General features: G+C 42.9%; 1 protein-coding gene across 2 annotated transcripts in view; it reads right to left on the bottom strand.

Annotated features, from left to right (window-relative positions):
- Positions 1 to 15,990, bottom strand: part of dachb (dachshund b) — a 124,470-nt gene that overhangs the window by 6,184 nt on the left and 102,296 nt on the right. The window contains exons 5-11 of one of the 2 annotated variants that reach the window (XM_021308976.2): positions 14,999 to 15,168; positions 13,654 to 13,759; positions 12,898 to 12,972; positions 8,523 to 8,623; positions 7,166 to 7,313; positions 6,874 to 7,044; positions 3,200 to 3,265 (exon numbers count right to left, since the gene is read on the bottom strand). In XM_021308976.2, the coding sequence (XP_021164651.2) occupies positions 3,200 to 3,265; positions 6,874 to 7,044; positions 7,166 to 7,313; positions 8,523 to 8,623; positions 12,898 to 12,972; positions 13,654 to 13,759; positions 14,999 to 15,168 (837 nt within the window). The remainder of the gene's footprint in view (positions 1 to 3,199; positions 3,266 to 6,873; positions 7,045 to 7,165; positions 7,314 to 8,522; positions 8,624 to 12,897; positions 12,973 to 13,653; positions 13,760 to 14,998; positions 15,169 to 15,990) is intronic. The other variant, XM_036146719.1, reaches the window with a different exon arrangement.

Raw genomic sequence — 15,990 nt, 5'->3', positions numbered from 1 at the left:
GCTCCGTCCCTATAGGTCATCATCATTAGCTTTCTTTCTTAATCACTGTTTTTCTTTTTTTTTCCGTTGTCCCCTTTAGTGTCATTCCTCCTCTTCACAAAGCCTTTCATCCTCCATTTCCATAATTCATCACGTCTGTTTCCGTTTCTTGTTTAGGTTCCTCTTTTTTTTCCCCCCTCAACAGCCCTGGTTTATTAAACACTTTTCCGCTGTAGTTTCTTTCCACCTTCTCCAAAATCTTCCTCTCTCGTCTCCAAACGCCACCGGTTTTATTTTCTCCCTTTTTTTTATTTTATTTTTTTTGCTTTCTCCCAAGCTTCCCGTCTTTTTTTTCCCTCCCTTCTTTCTCCTCCTCTCTTTTTGATTGTAATGCGATGTCTTTCTTTGTATTCAGCAGTTTTCTCTTCACTCGTTAATTAAGAGTGTAGAAGGTGAGAGGCAGGGGAGATGTGTGTGTGTGTGTGTGTGTGTGTGTGTGTGAAGCTAAACCACCGTAGGTGCAAAATGCTTTTATGGCAGTAGGGATGAGTGTGTGTTTTGCTGTGTGTGTGTGTGTGAGTGAGAGAGAGAGAGAGAGAGAGAGAGAGAGAGAGAGAGAGAGAGAGAGAGAGAGAGAGAGAGATGAAAGAGACGAGGAGAGCAGAGGAGAGAGGAGAGAGAGAGAGAAGAGAGAGAGAGAGAGAGAGAGACAGAGAGAGAGAGAGAGAGAGAGAGAGAGAGAGAGAGAGAGAGAGCAAGGCAGCAGAGGGGTCCTACCGGGCCAATCAACATTAATGAAATCAGGTGTGTGTGTGTCGGAGTGCTTGGCTTGCAGAAGAGAGGGGGATCTAAAAGGGGTCTAAAGAGGAGTGAGAGCTAATTAGAGCTCCCTGTCTCACAAGCATGTGGATCAAACACACACCTACAGCGTGTGCGAGGGTGTGTATAGATGTTATATGCTCGCAGAGTTTCAGGTGAAGGTTTTCAATGTCAGGGAGGACTGAGCACAGCTGGTGGAAAGACGACAACACATGCATACTAACACACGCGCGCCCCCAGAACTGTACCTGCGAGGCCTCTCGTTGGCATAATGCGTTCTACGACTCCTTTTAACGTGAGCTGGCCTGGAACTTCGTCTCGGCCGGCCCGCGTATAAACGCCGCTGCCGTCAGGTCGCTTTAAACGCTCACAGACGCACGGCCCTGTTGCCCCAACCTGTTGGGGATGTGGAAAACGCCGCAACGCAGACGCCCATTATGTCATCGACGCACGTCTCAGAAAACTGCTGATTTTTGTTTTCAGATTTACTCCACATTGGAGATAAGTGACTCTGTTTTGGGTGTAAATATGGCCCGTTACATTTGGCCGTTAGGCTGGGCGCTAATGCACAGCGAGGAAGACGGCAAAGAAGGTAAAAAATAAAAAAAACATATCCAAAGCTAACAGCTAGACATTCTTTATTCCAAGGGGTTACAAACAAATATGAAGCGATTTATTGGCATTAACGTGGGTTGTTAGTCGTTCTTTTAACACATCCGGGCCGGTCCGATAAGTAAAACTAGGTCGATATTGAAAGCCGATGTTTATTTCCTTCTTGTTGCTGTGTGTGTGTGTGTGTGTGTGTGTTTCTGGAGGGGCGGGGCTTTGCCATGTGGTATTTGTTTTCGGTCAAGTGAGTATTTTATTTGTGCGGCCATTTGTTCATGGTGTCGAAAGAGTTAGAAAATAATAAAATCGGATGTCGATATTGGCCCAGAATTGCGTATTAGTGCACTTTGAGTAAACTCTGGTAGGATCTTATCCGGAAACAGTTAGATGCTTTTCTCAGATGAGACTTACGGCCGCTAACAAACTGAGACCATTAGTCCTCACTCTCGTCGTTTTGTTCTCTCAGCCCTGTCTCTGAGGGTCTCCCTGTTTTGTCTCGACACGTCGTCAGAGCAGAACATTTTCCTCACAGGCTGTGATTGGACAGGATTTAGATGGCCGTGTTTAGGTGAGCAATGCTGTCCGCAGTTCCTCCCTAGTGGCTTCAGTGGCTAAACATACTACTTCCACTTCCATTTGCAGCGTTTACTCTATAAATCATCCTAGCGGGGCAATCCTGTCCCCGTAGCACCGCAGTTCGCAGTCTTTCTACATAGCAGCAGATCTTCAGTGACATGTGGGATGACTTCTGCAGCTGAGCGTCTCGTGCAGTACGAATAGAGAGAGCTAAGACAAACTTTTTTCGCGAACAAAGACAAACATTCTTTGCTCCCATGGAGGATGTAACCAATGTGAGCTTTTTAGCAGCAACCAGGAGGATCTGGTGTGGAAAACAGCCCAATTCCAAAGGATAAGTATGGTGGACAGTCTGTGACGCTGTGGGGCTGGGAACCCTGTACGTGACACTGAGAAGTCCTCTGCCAGTGAACTGAAATTAAGCGGTCCTTCTAAAAAGAAAATGGTCCAAAATGTACGGCCAACTCTACGTAGACACAGTTAAACTTGTTCCAGGGCCATCTAAGTCCCCAGACCTAAATCTCATAGAGGTGAACCGAAGAGAAGAGACCAAAAGCAAAGACCTGTGGATGATCTAGAAATTGTCACCAATGCTTTTCTCTCTACGCCCCAACCTTGTGAGATGTAACAAGTGGAGTCTAAGTGCTGTCCTGTTGGCAAAAGGACGTTTTCCAGCCAAGTACAATCACTGATCTTGTTGAAAACAATGCCTTTATTAAATGCTCAATTTTTCTATGTGAAACAATACTTCTGCAATAGTATATCACTTTATTTGTAAGTTTTTTTTTTTTTTTTTACACATCTTTAGTGTGACCGCTGACAAACACCGTCTCCCAAACCGAATCTAAACATCATGGTGGTAAAACATTTTACAGCCGTTGGATACCTTGAACGCTGTAACTGGTCCATGCCTAGTTGCTGTTTCTGGCCCTAGAGGTCTGAAAACGGCATAATCACTCCTTTAAATGCACTCATGAGCTAAATAAAATATTTTAAGACACGTCACATGTGCGTCTCCTACGGCACACATCAAAGGGAGGCCACGACGTCTGCCTAATGTCTCCACTAATCTAAATGGGGCCCCGACACACACATGTGCCCGCCATGTGTTTGTGTGTCTTTAAAACCCAGCCTTTGAACGTACTTGTGTACAGTATGGTCTCTGTTAAAACCTAACGTGCGTGTGTGTGTGTGTGTGTGTGAGTTTTATTTGTACCTTGTACAGCGCCGTTGTCTTGCTGGTTTCCATTAAGTTCAGGTTTGTCCTCGGCCACAGCAGCGTCTGGTATGAAACACAGAGACAAGACAGAGTCTCAGTGGGTCGGCCAGTAAAAGAAAACCCAGAAGCACCTTGTTACTGCTTGCTGGTACCACACGGAAAACAGAGCCGCAAAGGAAGTAATGAATTCTGGCAAACACCAAAAAAAGGAGCCTCTTAGTAATCTGGTGTTTTAACGTCCATGCTGCGTTCACGTCCAACGCGCTTTAATCGTCAGGGCCGTCTAGTCTATGGTTGACGCGCAACTAGGAGCGTCGAGATGTCCCGCGGTGCGTTTTGAGATTTTAAGCTTCTGAGCGTCCGAAGCGGCAGACGCTAGCGTTGGAAAATCTGAGCTTTATGCTAGGTGACATAGTGGTGGAAAGACAATGAAAAGCCGCGAAGTGTACAACGGAGGACAAACGCATTGTTGCTGTTTGTGCCAACATTATCTATGATCAGTCGAGCTATCACTACAGAGACAGTAAAGGACCTTGCCTGGAGGAGGATTAGCAAGGAAGTTGGGAAAGTTATCAAAACTTTCAAAATTTAAAAACAAATTCCATGTTATGCTCCTGCCAACTGGCGTCAGACCAGTCTGTCCACACTCCGAGCGTCCAAGTAGAGGCGTTGGACGCCTTTTTGACGCTGAAATCACGTTCGGTCTGAACGCAGCATTACATGCTTTCACACTGAGAACAACCCGAATATTAAAAGCACGAAACGTTATCTTTGTAGATCTGTACGGAAGACGAGAGCGGACGTATTTGAATGTTTTCTTTTCCATTGTTTTCTCGAGATAATGACATGATCATCACGAGATCATGGCAAGACGAAGGTAAGAAGCAACAGTGTTTGTAGAGCGCCTACTGCTACTGCTGTGTGTGGATGTGTAGTGGGAGACAGGAGAGTGACGGGAAAGACGGATAAAATGCGACGTTCAGACAGCAGACGCTTTGGGAAAAAAATCTGATACGTATCTGAATTAGTACCACATATGGAAGTGGCACAAATCAGATTTTTTTGGGAGGGGAAAAGATCGGAACTGGGCCGTTAACACTGGCATGAAAAACACAGATGTGGGTCGCATATGAGCAAAAAGATTGAATTTGCGTAGCATTTCCCTGCAGGGTGATCGTAGCCTAAAATAATGTGTCACTTTAATGGTGCACAGATTATTACAGCTGCTGTTGGGTCAATTTCAAAATAAAAGCATGCAGTAGAGACAGACTATCAGACAAAACATTATTTAGGAACCTCACAGCTGCATTACCATACTAATAATTTTTAAAGCCATTATCCATGGAAGATTTCGGTACTGATAGCATAGAGATCTTAGTTTCTCATTCATATTTCTTGTTGAATTTTATGAATGAAGTTCATAAAGATGTATATTTATAATTAAAAAAAATATATAATAATAAGGGCTTGGTCCACGTTTAGGTACAGTCCAAGAATCAGAGGAGCAGTATCCTATTGATTAAAGCACAACTTGCTTTCTAGGAATGCCACAGGTTCCCTGGTTCAAATCCCACAGACTGTCTCTTTGGGTCCCTGAGCAATACCCTTAGCCCTGAAACAGTCCAGTGCTGGATAAAAGGCGTGTTAAATGCAGAGGGAAAATTTTGTTGTAATGACCAAGATTATTAGAAAAGGGAACATGTGGACAATCTTGTTGATGAGCTGCACTTTCTCTCCAGCAGCAGGTGTCTGCAAAAGAAAATGTAAAAAATATGCTGGGAGTTCAAACTGTAGGACGGAGGACAGTATTCCCCCTTCAGTGTTGATTCTAGGAAATGATGATGGAACAAACCTGAAGAAGGGCTACGCCAAAAACACTTGACCAGTCCAGGACAAAAGAGACATTTTTAATCAATTTTAAAAAGAGCGCCTTGGGTTTTTAGTTTTTAATGTCCAAGGGTTTGATTTTAATTTGAAAAACGAATAGTGTCTATGTAATGAGCAGACAACCAGACCTCTGGTTGTCTGCTCCTCAATTACACGGTGCACCAGATGGAGTTTGGAGGCTTTTCTTCTCCTTACTCAGAGTTCAAAAGTTCCAAGATTATTGGGAAACAATTCATTAAAGCTGCATTTTAAATCCTTGTCTTGAAGTTAAAAACGGTAAATGGCTTGTGCATCGCTCAAGTCCGGCAACCCAAAAGCACGTTACACTACATTCAGTCATTCACACTGTGACGGTGGTGAGCTATGCTAGCAGCCACAGCTGCCCTGGGGCAGACTGACAGATGCAAGGCTGCCATACGTCGGCGCCACCGGACCCTCCACCACCGCCAGCAGGAAATTCGATTGAAGGACACTAGAGCAGGGGGATCGAACCGACAACCCACCAATTGCAGGACAAACTCCCTAACTCCTGTGCCACTGTTTATTTGCTGAATGAACGCATTGTTTATTCTATGCATCTAAATGTCTATTCTCCTCTCTCCATGTTCCCCTTTATGCGTTTTAGCACTTTCAGGCTAACACTGTAAATAACAAACTGTTCTTAATCTTTTATCTTGTGAAATAAAGTTGTTTTTTTATAGAAATAAGTCTAAACATGTTCGAAGGTTTATGTGGTGAGTAACAGAGTCAGGAGGTGGAATTTCTCAATGAACAAATAGGAAAGGCTTTTATTTTGAAGAGTAAGACATGTATTTTTATGCAATGCGCTGTGAGAAAGTGATGGGTGGCTATAGTATGTATTTTTTTCCTGAAATAACAGAAATGACTTTTAATCCGAAGTTAATTTGGAGAGATGTCAATGTGGACAGGGTTCTGTAAAAGTTGCTGTTTACCGCAGAGCATTTTGTACCAATCATGTAATAAATAGTTCCTGCCAGAGGGACGTTTCCTTCCTGCTTTAATAATCATTACTTTTTAGAGTAATTTTATATCTTTCACTCATTGCACAATGTGGGGAAACTGATCATGTAACTTCAACAAATAGCATGCATGAGCAGCCAAAGCCACAGACTCAAACACAGATCGGAACCAAAATTAAATGGAAACATGGTCTGATACAGCTAAATTAAATTACATCGGATTTGAGAATTTTTATCATCATTAAATAGGACAATTCTTGCATGCTTCATGAGTACAAAATGGCTTAAGCATAAGAAATGGAAGTAGGGGTGGACAAAACGACAGTAGGTATAGAAACGTAAAAAAAGGGCCGAAATGACCTGGAGTTTATGGAAAACTTTTATTTAAGAGAAGATGTTGACAGAGCTGTCCACTATGTAAAGTATTTACACGCTCATAACAGAACCCCACTTACAAATACCTAAACAACCTGTTCAAGTTTGGGATGATGTCTAAGAAAGTTATTATTATAGATCGTTTTCTCACAAAAAATAGGCGTGGCATTAGCAGCATCTGGTCATAAGGGACATGTGGGTGTGCAGGATTCATTTGAGCTACGAACAAGATAGATTTCCTCCTCATAGAGACTGAAAAACGTCCGTACACAGGGAGCACACACAAGTGAAACAATGGATGGTGCTCAGACATGTTGTCCACACTACACACATGAGAAGAGAGTAACTGTAAGCGGCAGACACATTTGGACAAGAAGAAAGCCAATGACGTGATGGTTCAGAAAGAAGGCAGAAAGGCCAAAGACGCACCGTTGTTGGAGTTGTTGTTGGCGGCGTGCAGCGGCTCGGGAGACGGAGAGGAAGAGGACGAGTGTTTGAGAGCGTCCTCGACTCTCTCCCTCCTCTTGGACTCGAACTCCAGCGCCTCCTGTAGCTTTCTCTTCGCCTTCTTCTCCTTCTTCAGTCGTTTCTGGATCGAAGCTGGATGAAGACACATCTGTCATTCAGCATCTCTGATGCAAAGGAAACAACTGCGGTACGTTTTCTAAACTTTGCTCTATGGTCAATTATGGTTTCTGATCCAACAGGTTACATTTCCAACCTCTGCTCTGTAGCTCGGAGTTGAGTTGCCGTTCCAGACTCTCGCGCATCTCTCGTTCCCTGTACAGCTCCATCTTCAGCTCCCTCTTCTCGGCCTGGATCTGTTTGTCCTGTACCCGGGCGTTCTCCACAGCCACCTTCAGTAGGCCCTGCGGACGTTTGCAGAGGGAAAACAACAAGCAACATGGGTCACATTAACACCTATTCTTGGAAAATAGGTCCACAGCTTATTGCATAGAGCAGTCCCTCTTTGGACGGCTTATGGATGATAGTAAATCACCATCACTAACCCATATAGGCCTGGTCATAAAACGAAAATTAACAGACACTGAAGCTTCCCACAATAACTGACGTCATTTTGGCCATGTTGGTATTTTTAAAAATACATATAAAAGAAAAGTATTTTTTGGCTGTGTAACGGTAGGCGATGCTCATGTCCCTTTAAGACGCTGCACTGCATGTGCAGTCTGTGGTCACGTGACTCCACCCCATCTGGGAGTGAAAGAAAAGGTGAGGTTGAAAAGATGGAGGAAAGTCTTACACTGGTGTATCATTTCGCTGCTTCTCTGGATGCGTAGTGCTGACGGAAGGAGGCTGTTCCTCAAGCTAACAGCTAGCGTTAGCTTGAGCAAGCGACGCTCGTATCCAGAATCTCGTTTTTTAACTTTCGGTCTAGATTTTATTTTCCATAGCTGAGGGTCGGTACTTAGAGGGGCCAGTTAATTGAGAGCATCACTGTGTTACTTCACAACAACGGACTGAACGGGCTACAGTTAGGGCTGGACGATAATTCAATAACATATATCGACCAACAAGCGTATATCGCTGATAGAAAAAAAGGTCAATAAAAACTTTAATAGAACCGGTTTGCATAGTTTTACATTCTAGCCATGTGGGTTTATATTACATCACCACATCCTCCCAACCAATCACAATCAGACCCAGGAACGCTCCGTCACCAAGCTCCGCCCCCTTCAAAAAGTTCAGAATTCACTCGTCCTTTCTTTCTTTTTTTGTTTAAACTTGCAGTTGTGAATAAAGAGTTGAGTTTGAATTTAGTGTTTGTGTGTTCAGTATCTTAAAATAGGTCGCTAAGCAAGAGCAGAAAATGTCCAGGGCTGCACTTAAAATATATGTTTTGAATTTGCTGATAATTATCGATAGCGCTCAATATGATTTCTATTTTATCGCTGAGCTTTTTTTCTACATCGTCCATCCCTAGCCACGGTGTGACAGCAGATAAGAACTCCAGTGATTTGTGAACTCTGCGAGCCAGAACTCTGGCATGTGGACCGTCCTTGGCGATTCGACACCCAGAAGACAACACGGACAGAAGACTGCGGTCAGAGCAGCCCTACCTGTATGTTGGTGAGCAGGGTCTCCACTGACGACAGGCCGTCGGCGAACAGGAACGGAGCAGGAAATCCAGGCGGCAGAGTCTGACCCAGCGGAGACTCCTCTGTGGGAAGGAGTGAACAGAGCAGACGGTGAACCAGTTTCTAAAGTAAGAAGAGATTGTCCAAGTGAATGAAGCAAATGACACCCAAACGTAACCCAAACAAAGCCGTTGCCTCATGCAGCCTTAACGCTCTACGCCAACCATGTTTTTGTACTTGGTGACACTTTGAGACAGAGCACGAGGCCGACGTCTACAGACCGACTTCTTGTTAAGCACAAGCCTGGAGAGCTTTAAATATTTACTGGTTCATTAACATTTCACCATGCAGTTCTGATGTTTAGGCAGGAACAATGCCCCCCGTTGTGCTACGATCTACCATAAAGGTGCGTTCTACAAAACGAGGTTGGAACAAATTACTTTGATGTCCTTTTTCATCATTATTTAAACAAGCAAATTTGATTTCTATTCAGACGGTTGACTGAATACATGGTTAAAGGACGGAAAAAACACTGAGATCCATCCATGCACAGGGAGAACCCAGGTTCACTGCAAAAAGGGAACTATAGGTAAGTGAAATTTTCTTGAAATCAGCGTATTTTTCCTTGATTAGAGTAGGTAAATAAGGACTATTTGCCAATAGACAAAGATTTATGCACTTAAAATAGGAACAATTCTTCTCCATCATCTTATTTCAAGTGCAGGATATCTAATTATCTTCTTTTAGGGGTAAAAATACTCATTCCATTGGCAGATAGTCTTATTTAGCTCCTCAAATCAAGGAAAAATACACTAATTTCAAGAAATTTTTATTTACTTTCAGTTCCCTTTTTGCAGTGAATTGGGATTGGAACCCAGGACCTTCTTGCTGCAAGGCAACAGTGCAACCAGCTGCTCCGCTCTGCAGAGACGCATTCATGTCGTCGGTCAGGAGTCGCGGCTCCACTTTTAGCTCAAACCGGGTTTTCAAAAAAGCTGAGAGACTTTGAGAAACTGGATGATTTTTTAGGAAGTGTAGCCGTCATCAGTAAACTTTATGAAATGCGGAGCTGCGACGCAGAAATCAATTACACACACACGCACGTACACACTCTGAGGTTGTTAGTATTCAGACAATCATGTGGGGTACTAATTGGTGAGGATTAAAGACATCCTTCGTGTGTGTGTGTGTGTGTGTGTGTGTGCGTTCATTGGGGGTGCGTCACAGTGTCTGCTCAGCCCTTAATGCCCAACACTCCGACAACTGGGTTAACTCTGCTGTGAAATTAACGCTGATTAAGATGCACTCTAACACACACACTCCCTATCTGCCACTTCATCCATACGTCCCTCGACTCCGCCGCTACACACTCGCTCCTTTTCCTCGTCACTTCTTCCTCCTCTGCCGCTCCAGTCTTCTCCGCGTCCTCGTCCTTCTTTACTTCTTTTTTTACCCCCCCCTCCTCCCTGCTTGCTTTCATTTGCTTTTCCAACGTTCGGCGATGTTCTAAAGTCAGCTTTAATATTCTTCCCGACTGGCTTTCTCAAATTACCTAAAGTTCTCTTCTTTGCCGTCAATGTTTTAATTTAGTCCTCCTTTAATCCTGTAATAATAACTTATTTTGGCTTCTGAAGGACCAAATAAGTTTTCCTCTAATGCCGTCTTGCTGTTCTGTTTACTTTTCAGGCGACTGGTGGCCTGGTGGTTAAAGCAGGGCGCAAGTTCCCCCAGTTCGAATCCCACAGACCACCACTCTGGGTCCCTGGGTCCCTGGTTCCCCCCCCCCCCCCGGTGGCAGCCCACCGCTCCCTGATGGATGGGGTCACTTTAGAGGACAAATTTCAGTGGAATGAATGTCGCAATGACAGATAAAGATGATTATTAGTATTTCTTTTTCTTTATCCGCTGCTTTTCTTTCCCATCAAGTGGCTTCATGAAGAGGAGCAGATAAATCTCATAAAAGGGGAGAAAAAGGAGAAAGGGATCAATGAAAGGATGAGGGGAGTCAGGAGTTCAGGCAATTTTATTAGCTTCTATCGGCAGCTTTTATTTTGTAGAGTCGGCCGCCATTGTATAAAATGTTTGATTCAAAAGGTTTACCTAACTGAAGATTTTAAATGAGGAAGAGCAGACCACAAGAGAGAACTAGGGACGAAGACTAAGAAAGTAGAGAAACCAGAACTAAACACGGAGAAGCAGCATTTAGTTCCTATGCTCCACTTATCTGGAACAAACTTCCAGTAAATCTGTGTCGAAAGCCTGAGTTCCTTTAAATCAAGATTAAAAACACATTTGCCTTTGACTGTTCTAGTTAAATAGTTCTACTGAAGCATCACTAGTTCAACTTTTTTAGTCCAACTGTTTTTAATATTTGCTTTTAGTTTCTATTCTCCCACGTTTTATTTCAACTTGCTTTTATTCTGTTTTATTTTCCTATATTTTAATCATGTAAAGCACTTTGCGTTGTCTCTGCCCCCCACATTTCAGTGTATAGCACTGAAATGTGCTATACAAATAAACTTGCCTTGCCTTGCCTTGCCTTGCCTATGGGATGCTGCTGAAAACATTTTATCTGCATTAGTTGCTGCTGAGCTTTCTCTTATTTTAGTTTTTCCCACGTCAGCAGTTAAAACACATGTATGTGTGAAGAAAACGTGTTGAAAACGGGACTTAATAATCTGAGTCGCTGGTTGTCCGGTCGGCGTCCAGAAGTCGTCAGCTTCACGCACCGATGATGGACGCGATGCTGCAGTCTAAAACGCACCGCTCTGCCGGTACCGACCCGTTACCTGGCTGATGCTACATCTGACTGCGTTGCTTTGTAACTGGATCTGAATCACATCACCTTGGTCAGGGATGACCATAATATAGTCACTGGGTTGGACTCCGTGTAACTGGATCCGTTCTGGATGTGTATGTCTTGTAAAGTGACTAGAGATATTTGTTGTGTACTAAAAACTAAACTAAAGCTTTAATTCATGCTGACATTTATGATCTCAAACCACTTTAATCTGTTGAAACAACGGATTTGGTTTGACTTATCACAAGAATGCGCTAACATGTTGTTATCATGGCCTTAATCTGAAGACATAAATGTTATCTGATGTATTTTAATAAACAGCTCAAGGCAAAACGTTCAATATCTACTTAAACAAATGTTCTTTATCTCATTTCTGTGTGTGCAGTGTGATTGAAAAGGTGACAAAAAGAGTTTTTTTGAGGTTTGAGAAATGGGATTGTTGCTGGTTTTTAATGCAAGAACATATAGTGAGAAACAAAACACAAGAAATTAGAAATTTGGGGGGAAAAAAACAGAACAAAAGTGTCTGGAGTGATGCCAGAGTTGCTGATTTTCTCCTTATTTGGGAAATCGAGCTTTCAGACACTGACGGGATTTGTTGTTAAATCAATTTTGATGTAATTACTGATAGCTGCCGTCTGTAAAGCTGACTGCTATCACGCTTAACATGAATTTGTCTTTTAATTCCAGCTCAAAATGTAACTTTTGCTGCAAATTAGAATAAATCATGTAGCCGTTTATGAGTGTAACATCCTGATGACCTTGGTCGAATATCACATTCACTTTTTAGAAAGTTTAAAAAAAGTTTTTGCTTTGTATTTTTCCAGCTAAGTAAGTTAAAAACAAAGGAATACATAGAATTTTTAAACAAATAATAAGAAAAAAAATCAATTCCTTAAAATAAACCTCTAATGTCCATTCTATAAATAGGAATTGGTTCATAAAATAAGCTCTTTTACGTCTTGTTTCATAATCTTGTCACATCATGGACACGAGCGACTTAAGCTGAAGGAGTCTATCCTGAGCCCAGATGGTCGCTTTAAGCTTTTTATTTTGCCCGTATTGATCTTCAGGGACGTATTCCCTCCGCTGGTGTCCGCGGCGACGCGTCCGGAGCAGGAATGACAAAATGCGGAGCGAGAGTGAGAAATTAGATGAGCAGAACGTGTTAGAAGAATGGAAAACTCAGAGGGGTTTTAACGGGGGAGGGGGCAGCATGCTTTTAGTGCATGACCCCGTGGCCCCTTTTAGCCATGCCTTCTTCACTCCCACCTCCCCACCTTCCCCCCCCCCTCCTATCTATCTATCTACCCCTCTCTGCTGTGATTGATGCTTCAGAGACAGTTGATCAATGGCTGATGCTTCAGTTTCTCTGTTTGTGTTGATCTCCGTGTGTTTGTGGGGGTACGCTGGACGAGAGGAGCCCGCCTAAGTGAGGACAATTTGTCAGATGTCCAAAGAAAATGCTTGATGGTTTAGATTAGTGTGGATAATGGAATATCCTCGCTGGTGTAAGTGTGTGTGTGTGTGTGTGGGTGTGTCTGTGTGTGGTCCAACCTTTGTCCTTTGTTATTTTCTTGATGGGTGCAGCAGAGTTGGTCAGTGCAACATCAGCATCACCCGACACCAATCCTGTTTGAGAGAAGACACGGGCAGTCATTATCTGAGTGTGTGTGTGTGTGTGTGTGTGTGTGTCTGTGTGTGTGTGTGTGTGTGTGTGTGTGAATATGAGTGTAAAAACCGTGTTTGCAAATATGTGCAGTGTGTGTGTGAGGAAATAGCTCAGGGTCAGTTTGCCCCTTTTTACATCCATCCTGTAGCCACATGTCACCATTCTTGGTGTTTAAATTAAACGTGGAGCTAAACTGCCTTGGAAATGATTAAATCTCACATATAATATAACATTTAATTGAATGTAATTTTCTTTATGTATTAGTTTACAAACATATTTCTACATTCTGGGGGGAAAAAGGCGACCACTTTGATTTGCCACGTCATAATTCACAGCCCGCTTTGAGTTCAGTGAAAATCAGATAAAGTGCATCGTCTGTGATGTGATTGGTGCAAAACAAAAAAAATTGTATTCAAAATTCTCAATGTTCAGTTTTTAAGAAAGTAGAAGAAATGGATGGTAAATGGAGCCGAGTTCATGCACAGATCAGGAGGCAACTCAGGGGTTCAACCTCCCAACCATTTGATTGACAGACAACCAGTCTTCCCACGGATCCACGGGACAAGAAACCCCCACAAAGTTGTTTTATCTTTACGCAGATTTAGAACCTTGCAGTGGAGACTGAAGGTGTTTGGGCGTACCGAGTCTTTCAGGCGAGCTGGAGGCCGAGCTGCTGGGCTGCGACTGCAGGGGAGTGTTGGTTTCATCCACAGATGGAGACAGAGAGGGGCTGTCGCACACCCTTTCCTAAAAACACAGAGGGAGAGGAGCGTCACAATCCAGCAAGGTAAGGAAAAAAAACTTCCTCAACAGCTTAGCTAGATATTTCTAAATCAATATCAAAAAAATACCTGTCTTACCCACTAGTCATAATGTTCTGGCTAATGGCTACGAAGGCCACGAAAGGTAAAAATGTAAATAAAACCACAGGAAGATGAACTCACTGATGGGTTTTAGGCAACCCAATTCAGTTTGATCTTAATACTCCAAATCACAGCTTAGTTCAAGATGTTTTACAAAAACAAATGAGGTAAATTGGATTAAAGGTGGGATTGGCGATTTTTCCGGAAGTTTCCCTTTTTGAATAACTGCGCATACGCAAGACCGCCATGCCTGCTACTTTTTGCTCTTCAGGGGGATGACGTGGAAAAAATGTCCCCAATCCACTCTGGTCTTATTTTTTCTACTGAGGTCTACTGAGGTTCTACTTCTTCTTCTTCTCATAAACATGAACGCAGTTCGCTTTATGCGACTCTCAGCCATGTTCACAGTATGCGGTGAGAGCAGAAGAGCTACAATGAACGGCTAACCGCTAAGCTAACCGCTAACGTAGCCGCTAAGCTAACTGGATACATAACTGGACAGAGGGGGCGTGGACTGGATGAGACATGAAGGCATCTGATTGGTTCTTTCCATTCAGACCGAATGACAGGATGGGTTAGAGTTTTTACAGGCCTGCAGCTTTCACAGAGGTCTAATTTTTTTACCTCCTTTTTCTGAATACATAATGTATTGACTACTGTCAGGATGGATGGACCAGTTCACCCAGTACAACAAAACTGTCTTCTGAGCATGTTTACAGTACCAACTACTGTATATCTTTAAGCTTTGGATCCTGCCTCACCCGTCTTACCCATTGGTCATAATGTTCTGGCTAATGGAGACGAAGGCCACAAAAGGTAAATAATTAAATAAAACCACAGCAAGATAAACTCACTGATTGTTTTTAGTCAATCTAATCTAAAAATGACACACTTTTATTAATTCAGCTTGATCTTACTACTTCAAATCACAGTCAAAGTTATTTTGAGACGTTTTACAAAGGAAACCAGTTCAATTAGGTTAGGTTATCAAAGCTCCCTGTGATTACTGATAACAACTAGTCTTCAAGCTACATTTAAAACCAATAAAACTTTTAGATTTAAGCTTGAAAAACACCTGTATTGAGAACGCTGAGTGAAATCTGGTCTGATCAGTCGGCGTTACCTTGATGACAGGTGCTCGGTGGACATGGGTGTGTATCTGCTGGGCGGCGGCGGCCATGTTGGCGATGGTGCTGAGATGGTTCATCTGGGACATGGCCATGGCCACAGACGCAGGCGGCAGCCCCATGGGCAGCAGAGGGTGGGGCATCATCATGAACGGCAGATCCAACCCTGAGACAGGAGGAGGAGGAGACAGAAAAAAAAGAACAGAGATAAAATGCTTTCGCTTTAAACTCACCTGGCGTGGGACCACCAGGTGACGGCTAAATGCCTAGTGGGATTATTACATCGCTTCTAGTTTATTTGAGCGCTGCAGTCGTGAGAATATAAAGCTAAATATCTTGATCTAAAGCATCTCAAATTGGAATATCGTTTATTTCAGTTTATGAATGTTAAAATTGAAGCTCTCAAAAACACTGAAATATCACATCAGATGAATAAATGGTGTTTTATTACAGAGATGTTACGCCATGGCCAACTTGTTTGGGGTTCAGAGTGAAGTTGACACAGTCAGTGTTTATTATTCATCTGCTTGAACTGGTCCGCTGTGTTTCATTAAGTCCTTGTTTCCCTCTGCTGACAAAGTGTTTCCCTCGTACAGCTAATGCTGCTGCTTTTCTGGCACACCTGGGTGTTTGATATTAAAATTTGTTCCATAATCTGAGACAGATAATCTGATCAAATACAAAATGCAGCTATGTGAAGATATTCTGTCCCATTGTTCATCATGAATTGATTAATCACATTTCTGTTTCTCTGGCCAAACCCAGAGCAGCTTATACTGCCTGACCTGCAGAACCACTTCAGCAGAACATCTCAAACAAATCACATCATGTCCTGAACACACTCAGGAACAGATGAGGAACAAACAGAGCTAGACGATAAATTCAATGACAATATATATCGATTGATAGACGTACATCAATGATAGAAAAAAGGGTCAATAAAAAGTTCAATAGAAGAACAGTTTTCCTTCCTTTTGCATTCTAGCCT

The sequence above is a fragment of the Fundulus heteroclitus genome, chromosome 14 (assembly GCF_011125445.2).
Source record: "Fundulus heteroclitus isolate FHET01 chromosome 14, MU-UCD_Fhet_4.1, whole genome shotgun sequence".
Lineage (NCBI taxonomy): Eukaryota > Metazoa > Chordata > Actinopteri > Cyprinodontiformes > Fundulidae > Fundulus > Fundulus heteroclitus.
This window is presented reverse-complemented; position numbering and strand designations above follow the sequence as displayed.